General features: G+C 24.3%; 4 protein-coding genes across 4 annotated transcripts; 3 read left to right on the top strand and 1 right to left on the bottom strand. All coding sequences in view use genetic code 6, as the record gives it.

The window, feature by feature from the left end:
- Positions 1-67: 67 nt before the first annotated feature.
- On the bottom strand, positions 68-5,032 carry TTHERM_00091590 (acetyl-CoA acyltransferase family protein). The gene is made up of 12 exons (XM_001012811.2): positions 4,873-5,032; positions 4,261-4,733; positions 3,618-3,925; positions 2,924-3,447; positions 2,715-2,873; positions 1,919-2,263; positions 1,589-1,864; positions 848-1,462; positions 734-794; positions 481-678; positions 333-427; positions 68-276 (listed from the first exon to the last, which is right to left on the bottom strand). Exons 1-12 carry the CDS (start codon positions 4,927-4,929, stop codon positions 211-213), a joined length of 3,177 nt encoding a protein of 1,058 aa, XP_001012811.2. The 5' UTR covers positions 4,930-5,032; the 3' UTR covers positions 68-210.
- A 1,939-nt stretch (positions 5,033-6,971) lies between these two features.
- On the top strand, positions 6,972-8,518 carry TTHERM_00091610 (arginase; the record flags this gene model as incomplete). Its single annotated transcript, XM_001012813.1, has 4 exons — positions 6,972-7,122; positions 7,209-7,452; positions 7,633-8,011; positions 8,294-8,518. The coding sequence occupies 4 exons, from the start codon at positions 6,972-6,974 to the stop codon at positions 8,516-8,518; spliced, it is 999 nt and encodes a 332-aa protein (XP_001012813.1).
- A 36-nt stretch (positions 8,519-8,554) lies between these two features.
- TTHERM_000091609 (transmembrane protein, putative) lies at positions 8,555-8,956 on the top strand (the record flags this gene model as incomplete). The annotated part of the gene is made up of 1 exon (XM_012796733.1): positions 8,555-8,956. One exon carries the CDS (start codon positions 8,555-8,557, stop codon positions 8,954-8,956), a length of 402 nt encoding a protein of 133 aa, XP_012652187.1.
- A 541-nt stretch (positions 8,957-9,497) lies between these two features.
- TTHERM_00091620 (nucleoporin, putative) lies at positions 9,498-18,609 on the top strand (the record flags this gene model as incomplete). The annotated part of the gene is made up of 16 exons (XM_001012814.2): positions 9,498-11,405; positions 11,573-11,966; positions 12,025-12,985; positions 13,041-13,633; positions 13,726-13,929; positions 13,988-14,532; positions 14,598-14,681; positions 14,744-15,121; positions 15,185-15,582; positions 15,641-16,182; positions 16,245-16,609; positions 16,711-16,986; positions 17,047-17,442; positions 17,509-17,847; positions 17,911-18,439; positions 18,494-18,609. The coding sequence occupies 16 exons, from the start codon at positions 9,498-9,500 to the stop codon at positions 18,607-18,609; spliced, it is 8,028 nt and encodes a 2,675-aa protein (XP_001012814.2).
- Between the last annotated feature and the right edge of the window lie 379 nt (positions 18,610-18,988).

Raw genomic sequence — 18,988 nt, 5'->3', positions numbered from 1 at the left:
AATATTTTTAAAGTAAAATTTCTTATTAAACTGAAGTAATTTTTTTAAATTCTATCTTTTTTTATTTAATTGAACATTTAAACAAAATAAATAAGCTACTTAAAAAGGTCTTAATAAAAATAATTAAAATAAATTTAAATTTATTCTTTAAATTGAAAATAAATAAATTCATCAATTAATTATGTTTTTTTGTATAAAATTTTATATTCCTCAATTTAATAGTGATGCTATTTCTTATCTAAATGCACTTTTTATTTTATCTTTGATATCTTCATCCTATTAAATTTAGTAATTTATTATAAATAATTGATAAAAAGATTAAAATAAATTACTTATTCTTGTATATTTAGTTTTAAATTAGTTATTTGAGTTCTGATTTTATCAATTTAATCATTTATGTTTTCCATGACTTTGAATGTTGCTGAATCTACATTTTTCAATTTTAAATTCAATAAAAATTAAATTAATTTTAAAATTTACTTTGATTTAAGTTTTCTAAATCTATTTTTTGATTTAGTTATTGTTATTCTTTCACTTCTTACTTTGTTGGAATTTTTTTATTACTGTGCTTCGAGAAAGCCATATCTAGTTTTCTTAAGTTTTCAAATTAACTCAGATCTTCTTCATTAACCAAAAAATCCTCATACATACTCTCCTAACCAGTCTCATCATTATTGACTAAATAAATATTTAATTCTCTCTTCTAAAATAAATCTAAAAATTTAAAATTTACTTAAATCAGAAGATACTGAATGCCCTAAAACAAAGACTCTGTCTCTATGAGTGATTTTGGTCTTTTTAAATTTATAAATTTAATACTAATGCAAATCAATTTGTAATTTTTTACATTTTCTTTTGGATTCGTGTATGTGTAAGGAAATTAATTACCAACACTACCAGGAAGTCGATATAAGGCTAAAGCAATTAATTGCTACTCGGTAGCAAGATAATGGAATAACTAACCGAAAGTCTTATTAAAATAATCCTCAGGTACAGGAATTTAATATAAGTTAGACTGGTGCAAATCAGCATGATCACAAATAGCTCTGATTACAGCTGATGACTATTTATCTCCAGTTAAAATTTGCTGTAAAACAGTAAGGATATGAGGATTGTAATACGTTTAGCAAGTTAAAGTATCTATCATGGGAGAGATATATACTTACCCAGCTGCAAAAAGAGGAATCAATTCTGTATTATCTCCAGCTTGAATTAAATTTTAAGCAATTTGTTTATCAGAGCTATCATGCAATAGATGTATGTTTGAAGGAAAAACTAATTCAATCATAATTTGTACATTTTTATTGAGCTTTTAAATGGCCTTGTAGATAAATATACTCTCTGAATCAAGCATTTCATCTACCTAATTCATTTCTTTAGTTACTTCTTTACTAAATATAACAGCTTTATCTGCAAACTAAATATTAGCTCTCATTAAATCTTCGTGTTTCAAAGGTGATCCCTTATTAATTAATTACAACAATAAAAATAAAAAAACCAATTTAATAAAATAAATATTCTTCATTATAAAGAAAATTTTTTAATTTTGTAATAAAAAAAATTCTTATTTTTTATTAAAACTTTTTACTTTGATGAAAATGATTTTTGGAAAGCGATTTATGTCATTCCAAATCTTAGTTGGTTACTCTTCACATAAAATTACAATATACTAAAACTCTTTCAGATATTTTGCTCTTAGAGGAAGAATAAAGTAATAGATAGAACTGTGTATGCCACATAACACAATGTGGTTTGTAACTTTTATTGAATCTCTTAAACTAATAAGAGTTACATTTATCAAAGGTATTGATTCAGGCATAAGAACATAATCGCCTTCTGTGCTTTCAATATCTTCGATATTTCCCTTATATAATTAAATTGAAATATCAAAAAATTATTTAATAAATATAAAACTTACTTTATTTTTTTGGCCTTCTGAATCTTCTTCAAAAACACTTTACAAAAACATACTTTCTTATTTCTCCAATTCCTTTTACTTCTTTTTTTAATGATTTTACATTTATTAAAATTATGTAATCTCTTCTTGTAGCAATTCATAGTTTGTCACTTAATCTGCAACTTTTTTATCTTCACAAATGATGTAAACTTTTACTTTATTTTCAAATGTATTAGGTATCACATAATTTCCTGGATTTAATCTTATTATAGTTTAACCACCAACATCAAGTTCTATTCCAAATAAAATACCTCCAAACTCATTGTATACTGTAGCAGCTATTTCAGTAAATGTTTTACCTTCAAACTATATTTAAAGTTAAATAATTTATTTTTTGCAATTTAAAGTGTTAAAAACTGTATTGAAATTGTCTCAAGCTCAACACAAAATATCATTTATTTTTTTTATGTTCTATAATTTTAACATTAAAAGCATTTATTTTAAGCTTAAAATAAAATGGAATTATTTTTATTTTCTGTAATTTTAAGCATTATTGGAATGTTTCAAGTTTAACACAAATGTGATTGTTTTTTATTTTCTGTAATTTTAAAGCATTAAAGATGATATTGAAAATATTTATTTCAAGCTCAACATAAAATAAAATTGCTTATATTAAATTTCAAGTATTAAAATTGATATTGAAAATATTTATTTATTTCAAGCTCAATATAAAATAAAATAATTTTTTTTATTTTTCATTAAATTTTAAGCTTGAAAATTATTGTTTTTTTTAGAATTTAATATAAATATGAATTACTTTGCTGGATAAAGCAGCTCTATATATTTCATGACCTATACCTGTCATGTATTCTTTTAACCACTCATCTTCATACTGAGAGTCATCTATTTCTCCTGCACTCTAAATTAGGTTTCCTAATAAACTAATTATTCCTGGGCAAAAGCAAGATTTAGCTAACTTTTATAATTTTTTATTATTAATTTTCTATTTGATTAAATTAAACTTACTAAGTTCATTTTAAATTCCTCGACAACAATCAGCAAATCGTTTGACTTGAAAGACAATGAAGAATAGTAATGAGCTTTACTTTCTGGTTTTATGAGCTGAATACAAAGACGTATACTATTCTCACCTTTTGTTTGGTGATGAACAAATTTCTTAATAGCTAAACCAGTTAGAACATTCTTATGATCTGCTGAGTGAGAATCTGTTATATACTTATCTGTGAGTAAAACACAAGCTTTTGAGCTATAAACAGAAGTTCTTCTTAAATCTCTATCAAGCATGGGATTGCCTTGCAAGTAATGTAGAAAAAGTTCAAATTGAGGATTATGTAAAAACTATTCAATTTCTTAACTTGGAGGATTGTGTTACAATATAATTGCATGTTTATCTTAACCGCCATGGTCTGGATGAAATAATTCCTTGCAAAAGAATTTTAATGCAGATAATTCGACATGCCCACATACAAGTATATGAGGTATTTCCGGATTAGATCTATATTTGTTTCTTGCATATTTACTTTGCATTTCTATTAAAAAATATATATATTCTTTATACTGTCATTCTAAAAATAAATTTTGATGAAATGAATGTCTATTAATTTATTTTAAAAGAATAAATATTCATTTTCAACAGTATCCAAAAAATAAATTTATATTAAATTTTTTTAAAAAAACTTATAAAAAATTATTTATTTACACATGAGAACTATAAGTTCATTTGTTTATTTAGGAATTAAAACAATACTGATAACTATCAATATAATGACACATGCTCTTCCTTCATCTGAAGCTAGCGTTATATCACCATAACCGACTGTAGCTAATGTTACTACTACATAATAAATCATTTCATCAAAAGTAGCTGATGATTTTCCAGGGCTAGTACAACCTTTAGCTATGTCTGAAAGATAGGCAGAATGCCTATCATCATTTTCAAAAATCAATAGAATTCCAGAACTTAACAAAATAATAGTTGTCAACGTGAGAAATAAAATAAAATATTAACTATTTGTTTTTTAAAAGTAAGTAAGTAAGTTGTTTTTAGCATCAAAATAATGTCAAATTTCATTTATAAAAATAATTTATATGATAAAACTGTTAATTAGATAGATAGATCATATCAATAGAAATTAATCATTAATTCTGCTTTATGTAATTAAAAATATTTCATTTTAATTAAATTGTTTCATAAATGCAAAGCTCTCAAAATAATTTTAATAAATATTTATATAAATTGTTTTTTATTTTAATTTGATTGATTGATATATATGATATTTAAACTTTGAAGATAATCTATTTTGTTTAAAAGCGCTTTTGAAAGGCAAAAGAAAGAAAATTACTGAGAGACACTTGAAAACTCAGAATCTGGACTTTTATAGTGCTTATTGGCAAACATTGATACTTTTAGAATTCTTATATTTCTTGATATTCTGATAAATTTGCCTAATTACGACATTTAAGAATAATTGTGTAGAAAAAAAATAGGCCAAACGCAAAGAATATCTACAATGCTAGAAGCTTTAATTAGAAAATTTATAGAATGTGGAGCTGACCACAGCCTAATACTAAATTCTGAAATGTAATAAATGAGGACTATGTAATCTAAAGTATCTAAATAGTTAACCATACTTGTTATATAAGTACTTAAGATGTAATAAACTACAGAGAAAAAACTTAAAAAAGCTGTAAAATATTCAATTAGCTTTCCTGATTATCCTGTCAACAATCTTTCTACAGTTATTCTTAAATTATTAGTCGGTAAAAAAGTTTATTCTTCGTCTTCATCTTCATTAAAATTTTGATTTTCTGACTCCTATCGAAAATTTAATCACAAAGAGTTAAAACATTTAGATTAATTTTAAACTCATATTTCAAAGATGCACAAAATAAAATTGTAAAAATTTAAAAGCATAAATTCAAAAATGTAATTTATTAATTAATGAAGTAGTTACATCTTCGCTTTCTTCATCTTCTTGGGTATTTATTGGAAGTATTTGATTTCTTCTCATTTATTTATTTTATATTAAATTTATTTATTTATGTATTTATTTAGCTAGTCCTCTTACTTTTTTTTTGAGTATACTAGGTCTACTTATACTTGTTATATTTACTAAATTAATTAGATTTTTAAATATTTGGTGAAACAAATGCAATCTAATTTATAACTTAAAATCATATTCAAAAAAATCTAGTTGGATTTCAATATTTATAAAATAATAAGCAAAACAAACTTTAAATTTTTTTAATATGTTTTACAAATAAATTCCACTCAAAAATGAATTTTAAAAGATTTCACATTTAATTGTTAATAAAATTAATATTTTTTATTGTATGCTTATCAATTCAAGACTAGCATTTATTTTCCCCCCTCATAACCTCATACAAAAATATTTTAAAATAAAGTTTAAATTGTTTGATACAGAAGTTTTATTTTTATATAAATTATAAAATTTTTTAACAATAATATTAACACATTATGTTAACTTACTAGATCTTTTGTGTTTTTAGGTCAAAGACGTTCTAAAATATATATTACATATCAAAATAGTTAAATGATATCCTAATATTTCTCAAATAACAAACAAAATTTGAAAAATTTATTATAGATTCTACAAATATTCATTTAAAGTTGAATAATTAAATATTCAAATTTAATTGCTTATAAAATTAAACTTTTTAATTATTTGTTTTATCAGGCTTAAAATAAGCATTTATTTTTTTCATATAATTTTTTAAAAGAATTTAAATATTTTAAATATAAAATTTATTGTATTTCAAATAATAAATAATTGGTTTTTTTTATTTTTACTAAAATTATTCAAATCATTAAAAATATTATTTACTTATTATTTTAACATGCTTGGTCTTACTTATATTTTAGGCTAAAGATATTTCATTATAGATCATAAATTCAAAAGTTTTTAGTCTGACTTTCATATTTATAATATAATAATCAAAGATTAGAATTTTAAAACTAGATTTTACAAATATTCATTTAAAGTTGAATTATTAAATATTCAAATTTAATTACTTACAAAATTAAACTTTTTAATTATTTGTTTTATCAGGCTTAAAATAAGCATTTATTTTTTTCATATAATTTTTTTAAAAGAATTTAAATATTTTAAATATAAAATTTATTGTATTTCAAATAATAAATAATTGGTTATTATTTTTTTATTTTTACTAAAATTATTCAAATCATTAAAAATATTATTTACTTATTATTTTAACATGCTTGGTCTTACTTATATTTTAGGCTAAAGATATTTCATTTATGATCATAAATTCAAAAATTTTTAGTCTGACTTTCATATTTATAATATAATAAGCAAAATTTCGTATCTTAATACTAGATTTTACAAATAGGAATTCAAAGTTGAATTATTAAAGTATTTAAATTTAATTACTAATAAAATTTAACTGTTTACTTATTTGTTTTATCAAACTTAAAATAAACATTTTTTCTATATCATTTTTAAAAGAATTTAAATATTTTAAATATAAAATTTATAGTATTTCAAATAGAAAATTGATTATTATTTTTTTATTTTTACTAAAATTATTCAAACCTTTAAAAATATTATTTACTTATTATTTTAACTTGTTTGGTCTTACTTATATTTTAGGCCAAAGATATTTCATTACAGATCATAAATTCAAAAATGTTTAGTCTGACTTTCATATTTATAATATAATAAGCAAAGTTTGGAATTTTTAAACTAAAGTATTTAAGTTCAATATTAATAAATTAAACTTCTTTTGTTTGTTTTATCAGACTGAATTAATTTTTTTCCGATTTAATTTTATTCAAATAAAAAAATTCAAAACATTTTAAAATATTTGAAATAGAAAATATTTTGTTTTTTAATTTTAAATAAATTATAAAAATCTATAATGATATTGTTTGCATATTATTTTAGCTAGCTAAACCTTTTATTTTAAGTTAAAGAAGACATTCTATTACAGATCACAATATTAAATTCAAAAATATCTAAACATTTATTAAAAATCAAAAAGAAATTGATATTGATCAAACAAGTAATAATATATGATTGATAAAGAGTAATCTCTTAGTAGTAAGAATTTTATAGGCGATTTAATTGAAGAAGGACTTCATGGTTAGATTTCACTTATAGGGTTTCCATATTCAATAGGTGCAGGGAGAGATAACATTTATAAAGGATAAGAAAATGGTCCAGGTAATTGATTACTAATATAATACTTCATAATAATTATAAAAACAATTTAATTGAACCATCAAAAAATAAAATAAAATTAATTATAGATTGCTTGAGGAGATTTCTGAGCAAATTAGGGCCTGTTGTAAATCCAGAATATGAAATCAGTATAGAAAACATAACAATTAGTGATTATGGAAATATACAAGTTAATAATAATTCGAATCATGAAGAGTTAATTTAAAAACTACAAACTAAAGTTAAAAGCGTACTCAATAAAAAAAATATTCCAATAGTAATAGGTGGATCAAAGGACTGTGGATATGCAGCAGCCTCTCCAATTTTACAATTGTAATTATGAATATGATATTTATTTTTATTTATCTTTTTAATATATCATAAATTTGATAAAAGTAGATGTTTGTTTGTTTATGATTAGTAATCAATTCGGATGAATTATTACTAATTTTAAAATTTTTTCTATATGATATTTTTAAGTAAATAAATAAAATTTAAAAACTTTATCAACAGAGAAGGAAAAAGTGCAGTCATAAATATTAGTGGCCATGTCGATGTTAATCTACCATATGATGGAGATAAACTAAGTGTCACTTGTACAGTGAGAAAAATAATTGATGATAATATAACTCATATCCAAAATAAAGCTTCCAAAATATTTTTCTTTGCTACCTAAAATTAGTTGGTGACAAACTAATAATTCTAATACGTAGAAAGCATGAAAGATTATGTATAAATGTTCCCTCTTAATACTATCAGGAGACACTAAACATAAGCTTCAAAATCTATGTAAGAACCTTACACTTAAGCCTGCTAAAAATTCTTAGAATTGCTGAATTCATTAAATGATTTTTAAAATATCCACATTTCATTCTCTTTAGAATCCATACATGTAAAATTATTAATCATTAATTAACTATTAAAACTTCAACAAATGCAAAGAAATTTAAACAGAAAAATTAAAATTTTTGTTTTCAAAAGAAGCCTAAAAATGTTTGTTTTAATTATTGTTTTACAATCGATTTATTGTCTAAATTTTATTTAATAAAAAATTTAAATTAATAATTTTGATTTTCTTAATTTGAAAATATTTTTGAGGAGAGACAGACTAATTAACTAATTAGTTATTTGAAATATGGTGGTTTTAATTTTTATTTATTTGAATTAAAATTAGAGTTCTTATTGTTTAGGAGTTTCAAGAATGAGTACTGTTGGAGGCCTTACTGGTGAAGAAGCAATAGAGATTGCTTTTTAAGCTGGATTATGCAAATAAGTTAAAGGTATTGATTTTACTGATTTCAATCCTTCAAATGAAGATTTTAGAACAGGATAATTATTAGGGAATCTAATTTATTATTTTACTATGGGTTATGCTTTAAGACTTAAACATTAAATTTGAAATTAATTGAATTATTTTTACTAAAAATAAGCAAAAATGGAATAATTAATTTATCATTTTAAGCTAAAAAATGTGACATAGAAAAAATCATCAAAAATATAAAATATTTATTTGTATTTGTAAATAAAAAAATGCATGTAATCAACATTTTATTAATAATAAAATATTATTTTTATATTTTAGTTGGTTGCTATTTTTTTATAACTTTATATTGTAAAATTTTCAAAAGACAATGCATATATGCAATTTGATGTGTCTCCTTTTATAATTTAGTAGGAGAAACAAACTATTAATTAATGCATATATATTGCTTTTAATTTAGATTTTAAAATAATAGACGCGGGGAGTGTATCTTAGAATAAAAGATTTAAATGTTTAGAAAGATACTCAAATAAATAAACCAAAAAATAAATTCAATATGTATGTATATATGAATGAATGAATGATTGTGTTTTTGTAAAATTATAAACGAATAAAATCAGTAGAATAGCATAAATTATATATATTTTAGAGCATCTAATGTCTAATATTATTTTTAAGTTCATTTGATTTTATTTGATACTTCTTCTTTGAATTTATATTTATTTATATATAGACGATGATCATGGTTGATTAATTTATATTAATTAACTAAGAAGTGAGTTGATTTGATAATTTTTTAGATGCATGCATAGTAAGGGTTAAATACAAAAATAAATGCAAAATAAAATATATAAATAATAAACACAATAAGATAATAATATTCAATAATATTGTTTGTATTTCTTTCAAGCAAAAGAAGTTTAAACAGCAACTCAAAAAAGTATAAAGTAATCTAGGATTAGCTTAAAATAATATAGAAACGCGTTTCCACATACATAAAGCAATCTGATAAATAAAAAGTAATTCAAAATACCATTTACGTTAACTACAATAAAACCAATTACCTTTTCAAAAAAATAATTATTTCATTAAGCAAATTAATTTCAATTATTTAGTTATGGCAGCAAATACAGGAGGAGGTTTATTTGGAGGACAATAGACTTAATAAAATTAGGGTTTATTTGGAGGACAATAGACTTAATAAAACTCGAGCTTATTTGGAGGTCAATAAGCATAAAACTAATAACAAGGTTAGGGCGCATAAGGATAATAACAAGCTTTCTCTTTATTTACCAACAATTAATAAGGCTAAAATAATCAATAAGCAAGTTCTAATTAATAAAATATATTTGGTGGTGCTATATAATAACAATAAGGAGGAGGAAACTTATTTGGCTAAACTCAATAAAGTTAATAGTAAGGTACTGGTCAACCATCAGGATTATTCGGGGGTATAGGTAATATGAATTAATAGCCAGCAGCTAAGTAAAATGAAACACCAGTCCCTCCTTAAACTCAAAATTAATTGTTTGCAAATATATAGAATTAATAGTAGCCTCCTTAATAATAAACTTAAAACTAAGGTTAATAATCTTAATAGTAGCAACAATAACCAACAAGCACAAATGGCTTATTTGGAAATGTTTAGTTAGGAGCATCAAATTAAAATCAGGCTTAAAACAATACCCAAAATTAGTAAGCTGAAAAGCCAAATTCTCTTTTTGGAGATAAGCAAAATCAAGGAGCTCCATAAGTCACAGGAGGCTTATTTGGTAACTCTGCTAATTAAGGCACAGGAATGCAAATCAATACTAATAAACCAGCAACATCAGGTTTATTTGGAGCCAATTAAACAGATTAATAGTAAAATAAACCTATAGGAGGAGGAATCTTTAATTAAATGTAATAAAATGCCTAAAGCTAATAGACCCAATAGTAATAATAACCTCCCACATAAACTGGTGGTGGCTTATTCGGTTAGACATAATAATAGTAGTAAACTAATGCTCCTCCTAAAGAAGAACCAAAGACATCTTTAGGTGGATTAAATTTATTAGGTTAAGCTCCTTTAAATACTTAAAACTAGTAGAATTAAGCCCCAAAATAACCTGCATAAAGTGGCGGCTTATTTGCTTAGGCTCCATAATAACAATAATAATAACAACAACAACAACAATAAAATAATACATAACCAACTACAACAACTACAATTCCTTCTACAAATTCTTTGTTTAATAATGCACCAAATACATAAGCTGGTGCAACTACTACTTAAACAGCATAAACTACATAAACAGCAGCAGCTCCTCCTAAAAGTTAGGGACCAAGTTTATTTGCATAAAATAACTAACAAACAGCACAACCACCAGCTAATTCACAACCAACTTAGTAAGGATAAACATAAGGAGGAGGTCTATTTGGTGCTAACATAGATGCTTAAAATGCTGGAAGTAGCTAACCTAAGTTTTTAAATATAGGAGCTAATAAAGATAATATATTAGGTTAAGGAAAGACAAACTAACCTGAAGGACTCAATATCGGTGGAGGATAAAAAGGTATCCTGACAGGTGCCTCTGGAGCAGCAGCAACTACTACTACTACCGCAGCATCTACTACTGATGCTACTAAACCAGCTCAACCCTCAATCTTAACTGGATAAACTCAAGCAGCCTCTAGCCTTTTAGGAGGATAATAAAAACCAGCAACTAATCCTCCTACTATAGGAGCTACCTCTTAAACTACTGGTGGCTTAGTAGGAACAGGTTTAGCAGGTCAATCAAATTAAATTCCAGCTCCCAAAAAAACTCATTAACATACTTCTTAAGCAACTGGACCAGATGAGAGATTAGAAATGGATATTAATTCTGCTAAAAATCTTAATGGAAGTTTACACATGTTTTGCCAAAATATCCATAAGTATAAACCTGAGCATGTTAAAAAATTCTTTTCTAATGAGGACATTTTCAATAAATTAACATAAGGTCTTCAAATATATAAAGGAGAACAAAATACAGATTAATGGGAGGTAAATTGATTTAAAAAATATGAATTGAAGCAATTTATTAATTAGCATAAAAGTTTACTCAAATTTCTTAATTTGAAATACTAAAATTAGCACAATAATAAATTTAATTGGTTTATTAAAAAAAACAAGAATGATTTGGTTATTTTTTATTTAAAATTTTTTAATAGAATATAAAAAAGGAAGCCAAGGAAGGAAAGACTCCTTTGAAGTTCTGGAGTGAGAGATTATCAAAATATAAATATTAGTATTTGATTGTTATGTTTATTGAAGATATTGCTGAATATCTTTAAATTAAACCTATGGATTGTTACCGTATGTTTGATGTTTTCCTTTCTCACGAGAGCAAATTTGTCGACTATTTCTTCAATCCTTCTTCTAATGAACCTTGCATCGAATTTTTCTACGAATAACAAGCTATTTTATTTGAATCTAACAATGTTGCAGTAAGAAAGGACTCTCCATTTATAATTAATTTGAAAACTTCTTTTATGAAAGACATTTATTTCCATGAACGTAACTGCATACTTGCCTCCCTCCGTCTTCTTTTACTTTTCACTGATGGTATAACAATTAAAAATTTAATAATTTAATCTCATTATTTAACAAATATTATTTTAAGACCAATACAATTACGATGCTGTTAGAGATGTTGTCGCTCGTCTCTTAAGAAACAAATTAGAAGAGTCTTTATGGGAATAATATGCTGGATAAAACAATAATCCTGAATTAAGTGCAGAAGATAGCGAGCTATTCTAACTTTAAAAATAATTTGAAAACGACTAAATCATTAAGCTTTTATTCATTATCACTTAAAAAAATCAAAGCAAAATTAGCATAGAAACCTATTTACAAAAATTCAATAGCTAAAACTTCATGGGTAATTGGTAAAATTTACAACCTCAAAATGAAAACACCTTTGAAAATAAAAATAAAATTAACGAGTTATCAACAGTAGTTGGTGATTCTTGTTTGATGTTAGTATTTGCTAAAGTAAAAGAAATTTAATAAAATAAAAACAAAAATGAAAAAGATGCATTTGAAAAGATATTTAAACAATCTTAAACTAGCTCTTAGAAGAGCTAATAAATGAATGTTTTAAAGCTTTACTATGACTCTATAAGCTAAGAATAATTGGTTGTTGAATTTTATGAATAAATTGAATATCTCTACAAAACTATTGTTAGAATTCTTAATTATAAGAATTTGGGAACTCTCAAAACTTAATGGTAGGAAATATTCTTTGAATTGCTCGTAAAGATTATTTAAGGAATTAACGCAAATGAATTCTATGAAGAAATGGATGAATAGCTAGAATCTTTCATTAGTGAATGCATTTGTATTGCATTTTCTAAAACTATACACAAAAATCCTAAATTAATTGACTTATTCTGGGAAAAGCTCGAAAGCAGAGAACAAACTAAGCATTTCCAAAATATCTTTTCTAGTCCTATTTCTATTTACAAAGTAATGAAAAGTGCACTAGGTATGAGCTCCGACCCTAAATCTCGTCATGTTATCATCTTTTTGACTACTTTAAGCAATTTTAATTGGATTAACTTTAACTAAATAGCTGACTCACAGTAATAAATATTTATTTAATTTATTAATTATTTAATTTAATTTGTTTTTGAATAGATAAAATTTAGATACTGCAAGCATATTAAAATTGAGATTAATTTATAAGCTTATAATTACTGATCCTAAATGCATTAATTTACTTTAATATGTATTTTACTTCACTGATTTATCATAGAATACTTTCGATTAATACATAAATGAATGCAATGGTGATGAAGTAATTAAATTTGTGATAAAGAGTTTTGCATTATATAACGATTTGCGTAGCTATGCTTATTAAAACTTCTTTGCTGGTCTTAAGGCCTTAAATGTATTGCTCAACAATCACTAATACTAGACACAATAAATTTTGTAAATCGAAGAATATTAAGATTTGCTCTTCAAAGAATATAGACGTTTAGCAATATAAAATGATGTGACTGCCACTGAATACAGATTAAAATGCAAGAGAGAAATCTTAAATATCTTATACACTATTTTAAAGGATTTCGAAGAGCCTTTGCTTGCTTTCTCTCAAATAAAAGGAATGGAAAGAAACACAGAATATGATTCTCCTTTACTTGCTCATTTGTTCCTCTTCTTCACTAGCTTTATTGAAGATTGGGAATAAAACTAAGGCGCTCTTTACCTTAAGCATAAGTGGAAAATAGGTAATCAATTTTTATTTCGATTTTTCTTTAATTAAAAAAAAATTTTATAAAGAAATACTTTTTTAAACTTTTTCTTCAAAAAATTCTTTTAGGCTCTTTAATCATGAAAATTACTGATATTTGTTTAAACAGATTATCAATAAATGTCTATAAGAAACAAGACTTCAGACCTGTTTAAAGTGATAGCTATACTAGCTTTTTCTTACACAACTTCCTCTGCAACTAATTAAAGAAAATCAGAGTAGATGAAATGATTATCAAGGTGCTTGAAGTAGCAGCTAACTAATCATCTATTAGTAATAAATAAATAAATCAACAATAAAATTTTATTCAATTAATTTTAATATCTAATAGGTAACAACAAGATAAACAACAAAACTCTTAAATTGAATAACAAGTATTGGTAAACTTATATCATGAATACCTCAAATAAATTTAAAGAACACTAGGTTGAACACATTAAAAACTAAGTTAATTTAAGAAATCTGATTGTTGACACATTGAAGGTGTTAGAAACTACTATGCAATTAATTGAATAAAAAATTTAAATCCGTAAACAAGATTTCGAATATAGATTTTTACAGAAATCAATGCTTTTAGATGAAATCCCAATTTTAGATTTCTTTGAAAGAATAATATGCAAATCTGACTGTATCTTCCATTACAAATAAGAATATTACATTGACTCAAGCTTAAACTCAATAAAAATAAATATTTTATACGCCATATCCTCTTACATTAACTTTGAAAATCATTTCTACTCTTCAAACGATGAAGTTAACCCAACACTTCCCTTTTATATTTACAATTTCTTGGAAAGTGAAGGTAATTTAATTAACTAATTGGCAGATACTCATTACCTTCTCGACTATGACACTATTAGAAACCCATTAAATAATGTATATTTAAATTCTTAAAAATATAAACAATATTTTGATGAAATTATTATTTAAATAAATCTTAGTCTCGTTTACCAAATGGTACTTACTGTGAATTGATTAGCTCTTTGAGTTTGAGAATTTTAACTTAAATCATGTTGGCTTGGGAAGTAAATAAATTAATTAATTTTCATTCAATTTCAAAGTGTTTAAATTATTATATTTATTATAGGCTCAATAGTCAATTAGAAAACCTATTTTAGTAGATTTCTTAAGCAACATGAATATGGAAAACTACTGGGAGAAGTTAAATTACTCTTCTATTAACACTTAATTAACTAATTTCATAATTGAGATGTTTAACATATTGAAATTGAATGAATATGATTCTAACAATGATAGTGAAGCTCTCAGAAAAAACATATCAGACAACAGCTGTGCAGTTATCGATTTCATGCTCACTGCCTTATACACTCAACCTCTCTTCATGAACTTGATTCTTAAACCTGATAATCTTAACAGAAAAAAGAAAGATAATGATCTTAAAATCAGATTTAAGCGCTTCTTTGAATCAAATGTTTGCACTTATGACATGCGTTTACTCAACAAAGTAAAATATCAAATAAATATTTAAAACAAATTCATCAAAATATCTTCTTTTTTTTTATAAAAGTATTTGAATCTTTTAGTTGAAATCTTTAAGAGAGATTAAATGTACCCAAGCTTTTGTTAGGAATTCCGTTAAGACACACAATATATTTTCGAAAAGATTACTAAAGTCGTAGTTTAAAACTTTAAACCTTATGAAATCGACTAGCTCGTTGAAAGAGATCTTTACTTTTTAAATTCTCCCAAAGAACCAAATATTCCTTACTTCGAGTTCTAAAAATTAAAGTTATCTCAATTACTTAGAGAACACATAAAATAAACAGAACTCTACTAATAGATGATTTGCTTACACAGTTTCTAGATTTTACTTGATTTAATTAGCAAAGAATATCTTTCCAATAAATGTAAATCAGTCCAATCTATCCAAAATAGCTTAAAAGCAATATTCGAAAATAAATAAGTGTAATGAATCAATTATTTGAATTAATGTTTTTTATAAATTTTATAAATTAAAATATAGTAATCACATCATGAACAGCTTATCTAAGTTCGCTCCAAGCTATTCATTAGATCTTTGGCCAGTTCCTCAATAAATTCAAACTAAGATGAACATTGAAAATGAAGAGTAATTTAAGGGAAAAATTTTCTAATAATCTTTCTTCTATTTGTTGGAAACTAACCAATATTCATATGGAAGAGGATATGCTTTGGATGCCAGTGAGATTATATTCAATAAAATAGACGCTGAAAGACCTTAAGACTACTTGTCTAGAGCTAAATACATTCTCTTTAAATTAATTGAATTCCGTCAAAAGAGTATTAAATGGTCTATTGAAGAAATAAAACTAAGGACATTTGATTCATGGATTAGACTATTTTGTTTAGTTACTTCTTCAGGAGTTGAAGGTTACGCTATGAGTACTGTACAATCTTCTATTCCAAATTTCACTCTTAAGTAGCTCAGAGAGAGAAAGATTATTTTAGAGCATGAATAATTATGTTTACTCTATCCTAACTATGAAATAGAGTTTGTGAGTGGATTTGTTAACATCTTCTGTGCCTGTAAATAAATAATTTTATATTTGCATTCAATTAAAAACTTAATTTTATTTAAATAAAAATAGCTAACCCACAATGTGTTGGTCTTTTCTCTAACTTATAGAGCGAAATGATGAAATAAATTCTCTAAGATTTGAAAAAAGGGTACTTTGGAGTGCTCTTTGATCAAAAACTCAAATTTTTACTTTACATATTATTCTCACTCAGACACTTACAAGATCTAGACTACCATTCCAAAGAGTCAGAAAATAAAAAGACATAAAATCCTAATAATTTTATTGGTAGATCAAACTAAAATCAAGAAAGCTAACATTCTTTCTCAGATTCTTATAAAAAAGAAGAAGCCGAAGATTTATTCAAAGTAATGACATAAATTTTAGAAGAAGCTGTCCATCGTGGTACTAGAGTTCAAATATGTGATTTCATTTAGGTAAAATTAAAACGCTATTAAAATTAATATAAATCAATTTATTTATTTATTTACTCTCTTATTTGCTTATTTTGTTTATTTACTTTTGCTTTTTATAAAAGTGCTTATTCTTGCAATTACAAGTGATGGAAGTTCTCTACTTATAAACCTTCTAAAACAACAAGAAAAAATTCGTTATCAATGAAAACTTGAATCCTTACTTTACAAAAATAATTGGTATTTTAATGAATTTGGCTGCTTAGAATATTGATGGTCTCCCTATTTTAATATCTTGTCTTAACAGTGCCCTACATATCTATCCATAATACTTTATTCTTTAATTCAAATATCAAGTTAAAGCTTTAGAATTTTTGATTAATAAAATCTTTTATGAAAAGGTAATACTTATTATTTTCATTTATTATTTGTTTGATTAACTTTTTTAACTTTAAAATTAGAATGAAACTGCTTAAATCTTTGTTTCTATTATAAATCTGTTGACAGATATTGCTAAGTATCCTGAAGGTGCTCTTTTATTGAGTGAAGCTAATATTGTAAGTATGATATGCAACACTCCCATTTTTAAGAATATAGAAAATGAACCATTCTATTGGCAAAATGGAGAAAGAAATCTCTTACATTCTTTCTGGTGTTGGAGTTTGAATTTCTATAAGGAATATATAATTTCATTGCCTTCAGATTTAGAAAACACAACTTCATCTTTCTAATTCTTATAGACTTATTTCACTCGTATTGCTAAAATTCTCTCTATTCCTCAAGTTTTATAAAACACTGCTACAAATTTAGCTAATAACAAAATGATTAACACTGAATAAGAAAAGCTTTCTCTTGCAGTAAAAAAATTTTTGTTTTTAAATTTTATATTAAAATTAAATAATTTACTTATAAATTTATTACAGTATATGGAAGAAATCGAACTTATTTTGGAACTTCTCTCAGTTTATTTCTGCCAAGCCAATATCTTCAAAAGAAAGATGAGCAACGATTTTGAATAAATACTTCAATTCTTGACTCATTGCACTATTTGCTTATTTAAGTAGGGTCTTTCCATCCAATCTATCTTCATGCCAGTTTCTAAAATGGAAAAGAAGCTCTCTCAAATTTATGACATTTATCAGGTCAGCTCAGCAGACAGTGCTCACTTATATCACACATCTATACTTACTCCTTCTCATACTCCAAACAAATAAGAGTTAGAAGCAGGCATCTCTACAGCTCACTCTGCTATTGGAGATACAGTAAATATCTAAATAGATTAATATTAAGATTATGAGATTAATTATTATTATTTAAATTAATAGAAAAATAAGAACTATAACTTATTCATCATTTAAGTTGAATTACACTACTAGAGCATTTTATTCAGTTTGTTTTCTTGTATCTAAGACGGTTTACAAGAATCAAGTTTACTTTAATTATTCTAATATTCTAGCAACAGCTTCAGTGATAATTTGATCAATAATGAAAGCAAGTAAGTTTATTCTGTAAATTACTGGTAGAGCTTTGCAAATTCTTTGTTTGACTGCCTTAAATTCGTAGAAAATACTCTAAATAAATGGGATTATAAGAAAAATAAAAATGTTAATATGGATGACTAGCTTGTCAAGCTTCGCGCTCTCACAAATTCTGTAGAGTATAACTTATGTTGCTATGGATTTGGTTCTCAAACTTCTTTAATAAATAGTGCTAAAACAATTATTTAAACATCTTAATTTAGTCTTTAAGCTATCGTTCTTTCTGCTATCAAGCACTTCTAAATGTTAAACGAATTCAAATAATGGTTTGGACACTCTATAAAAGACAGTTTAACTGATTTATAAAATAAATTAAGTAATTTCTATTTATTTATTATTTTTCTTTTTATTTAATATTACCTAAAAATAGATGCAAAGCTAGATGGATTGAAGAAACTAGAATATGAAGATATTTAACTTAAAAAATAAATTGAAGAGCATATTTTACAATTCTAAAGGCTATCAGTGACATAAGATAGATATTGATTTATTTATATAGATAGCATTATTTTGAATTACAATTTTAAAATCTAAATGTAATTATATATTTTATAATAAATAAACTTATTTTATTTTTGTATCATAACAACCATATTAATTAAATAAGCTTTTAAATAATAAAAATTACTTTATTGATAATAAATCTATGTATTTAAATATGTTTTATTAATTATTATACTAAATAAATCATAAAGAGCTATATTTATTTATAATTTGTTTACTTTTACAAATTTATTTTAACTTTGTAAAGCATTTATGTATTTAATTGTAAAGATGTATTCAACAAAGCTTATTATAAGAAGCTATAAAAATGTTTATTGACAAATAGTAAATCATTCATTCTTTATTTAAAATTAAGTCCATT

The sequence above is a fragment of the Tetrahymena thermophila genome, assembly GCF_000189635.1.
Source record: "Tetrahymena thermophila SB210 genomic scaffold scf_8254697, whole genome shotgun sequence".
NCBI lineage: Eukaryota > Ciliophora > Oligohymenophorea > Hymenostomatida > Tetrahymenidae > Tetrahymena > Tetrahymena thermophila.
The sequence above is the reverse complement of the archived record's forward strand: the minus strand, read 5'-3'. Positions and strand labels throughout refer to the sequence as shown.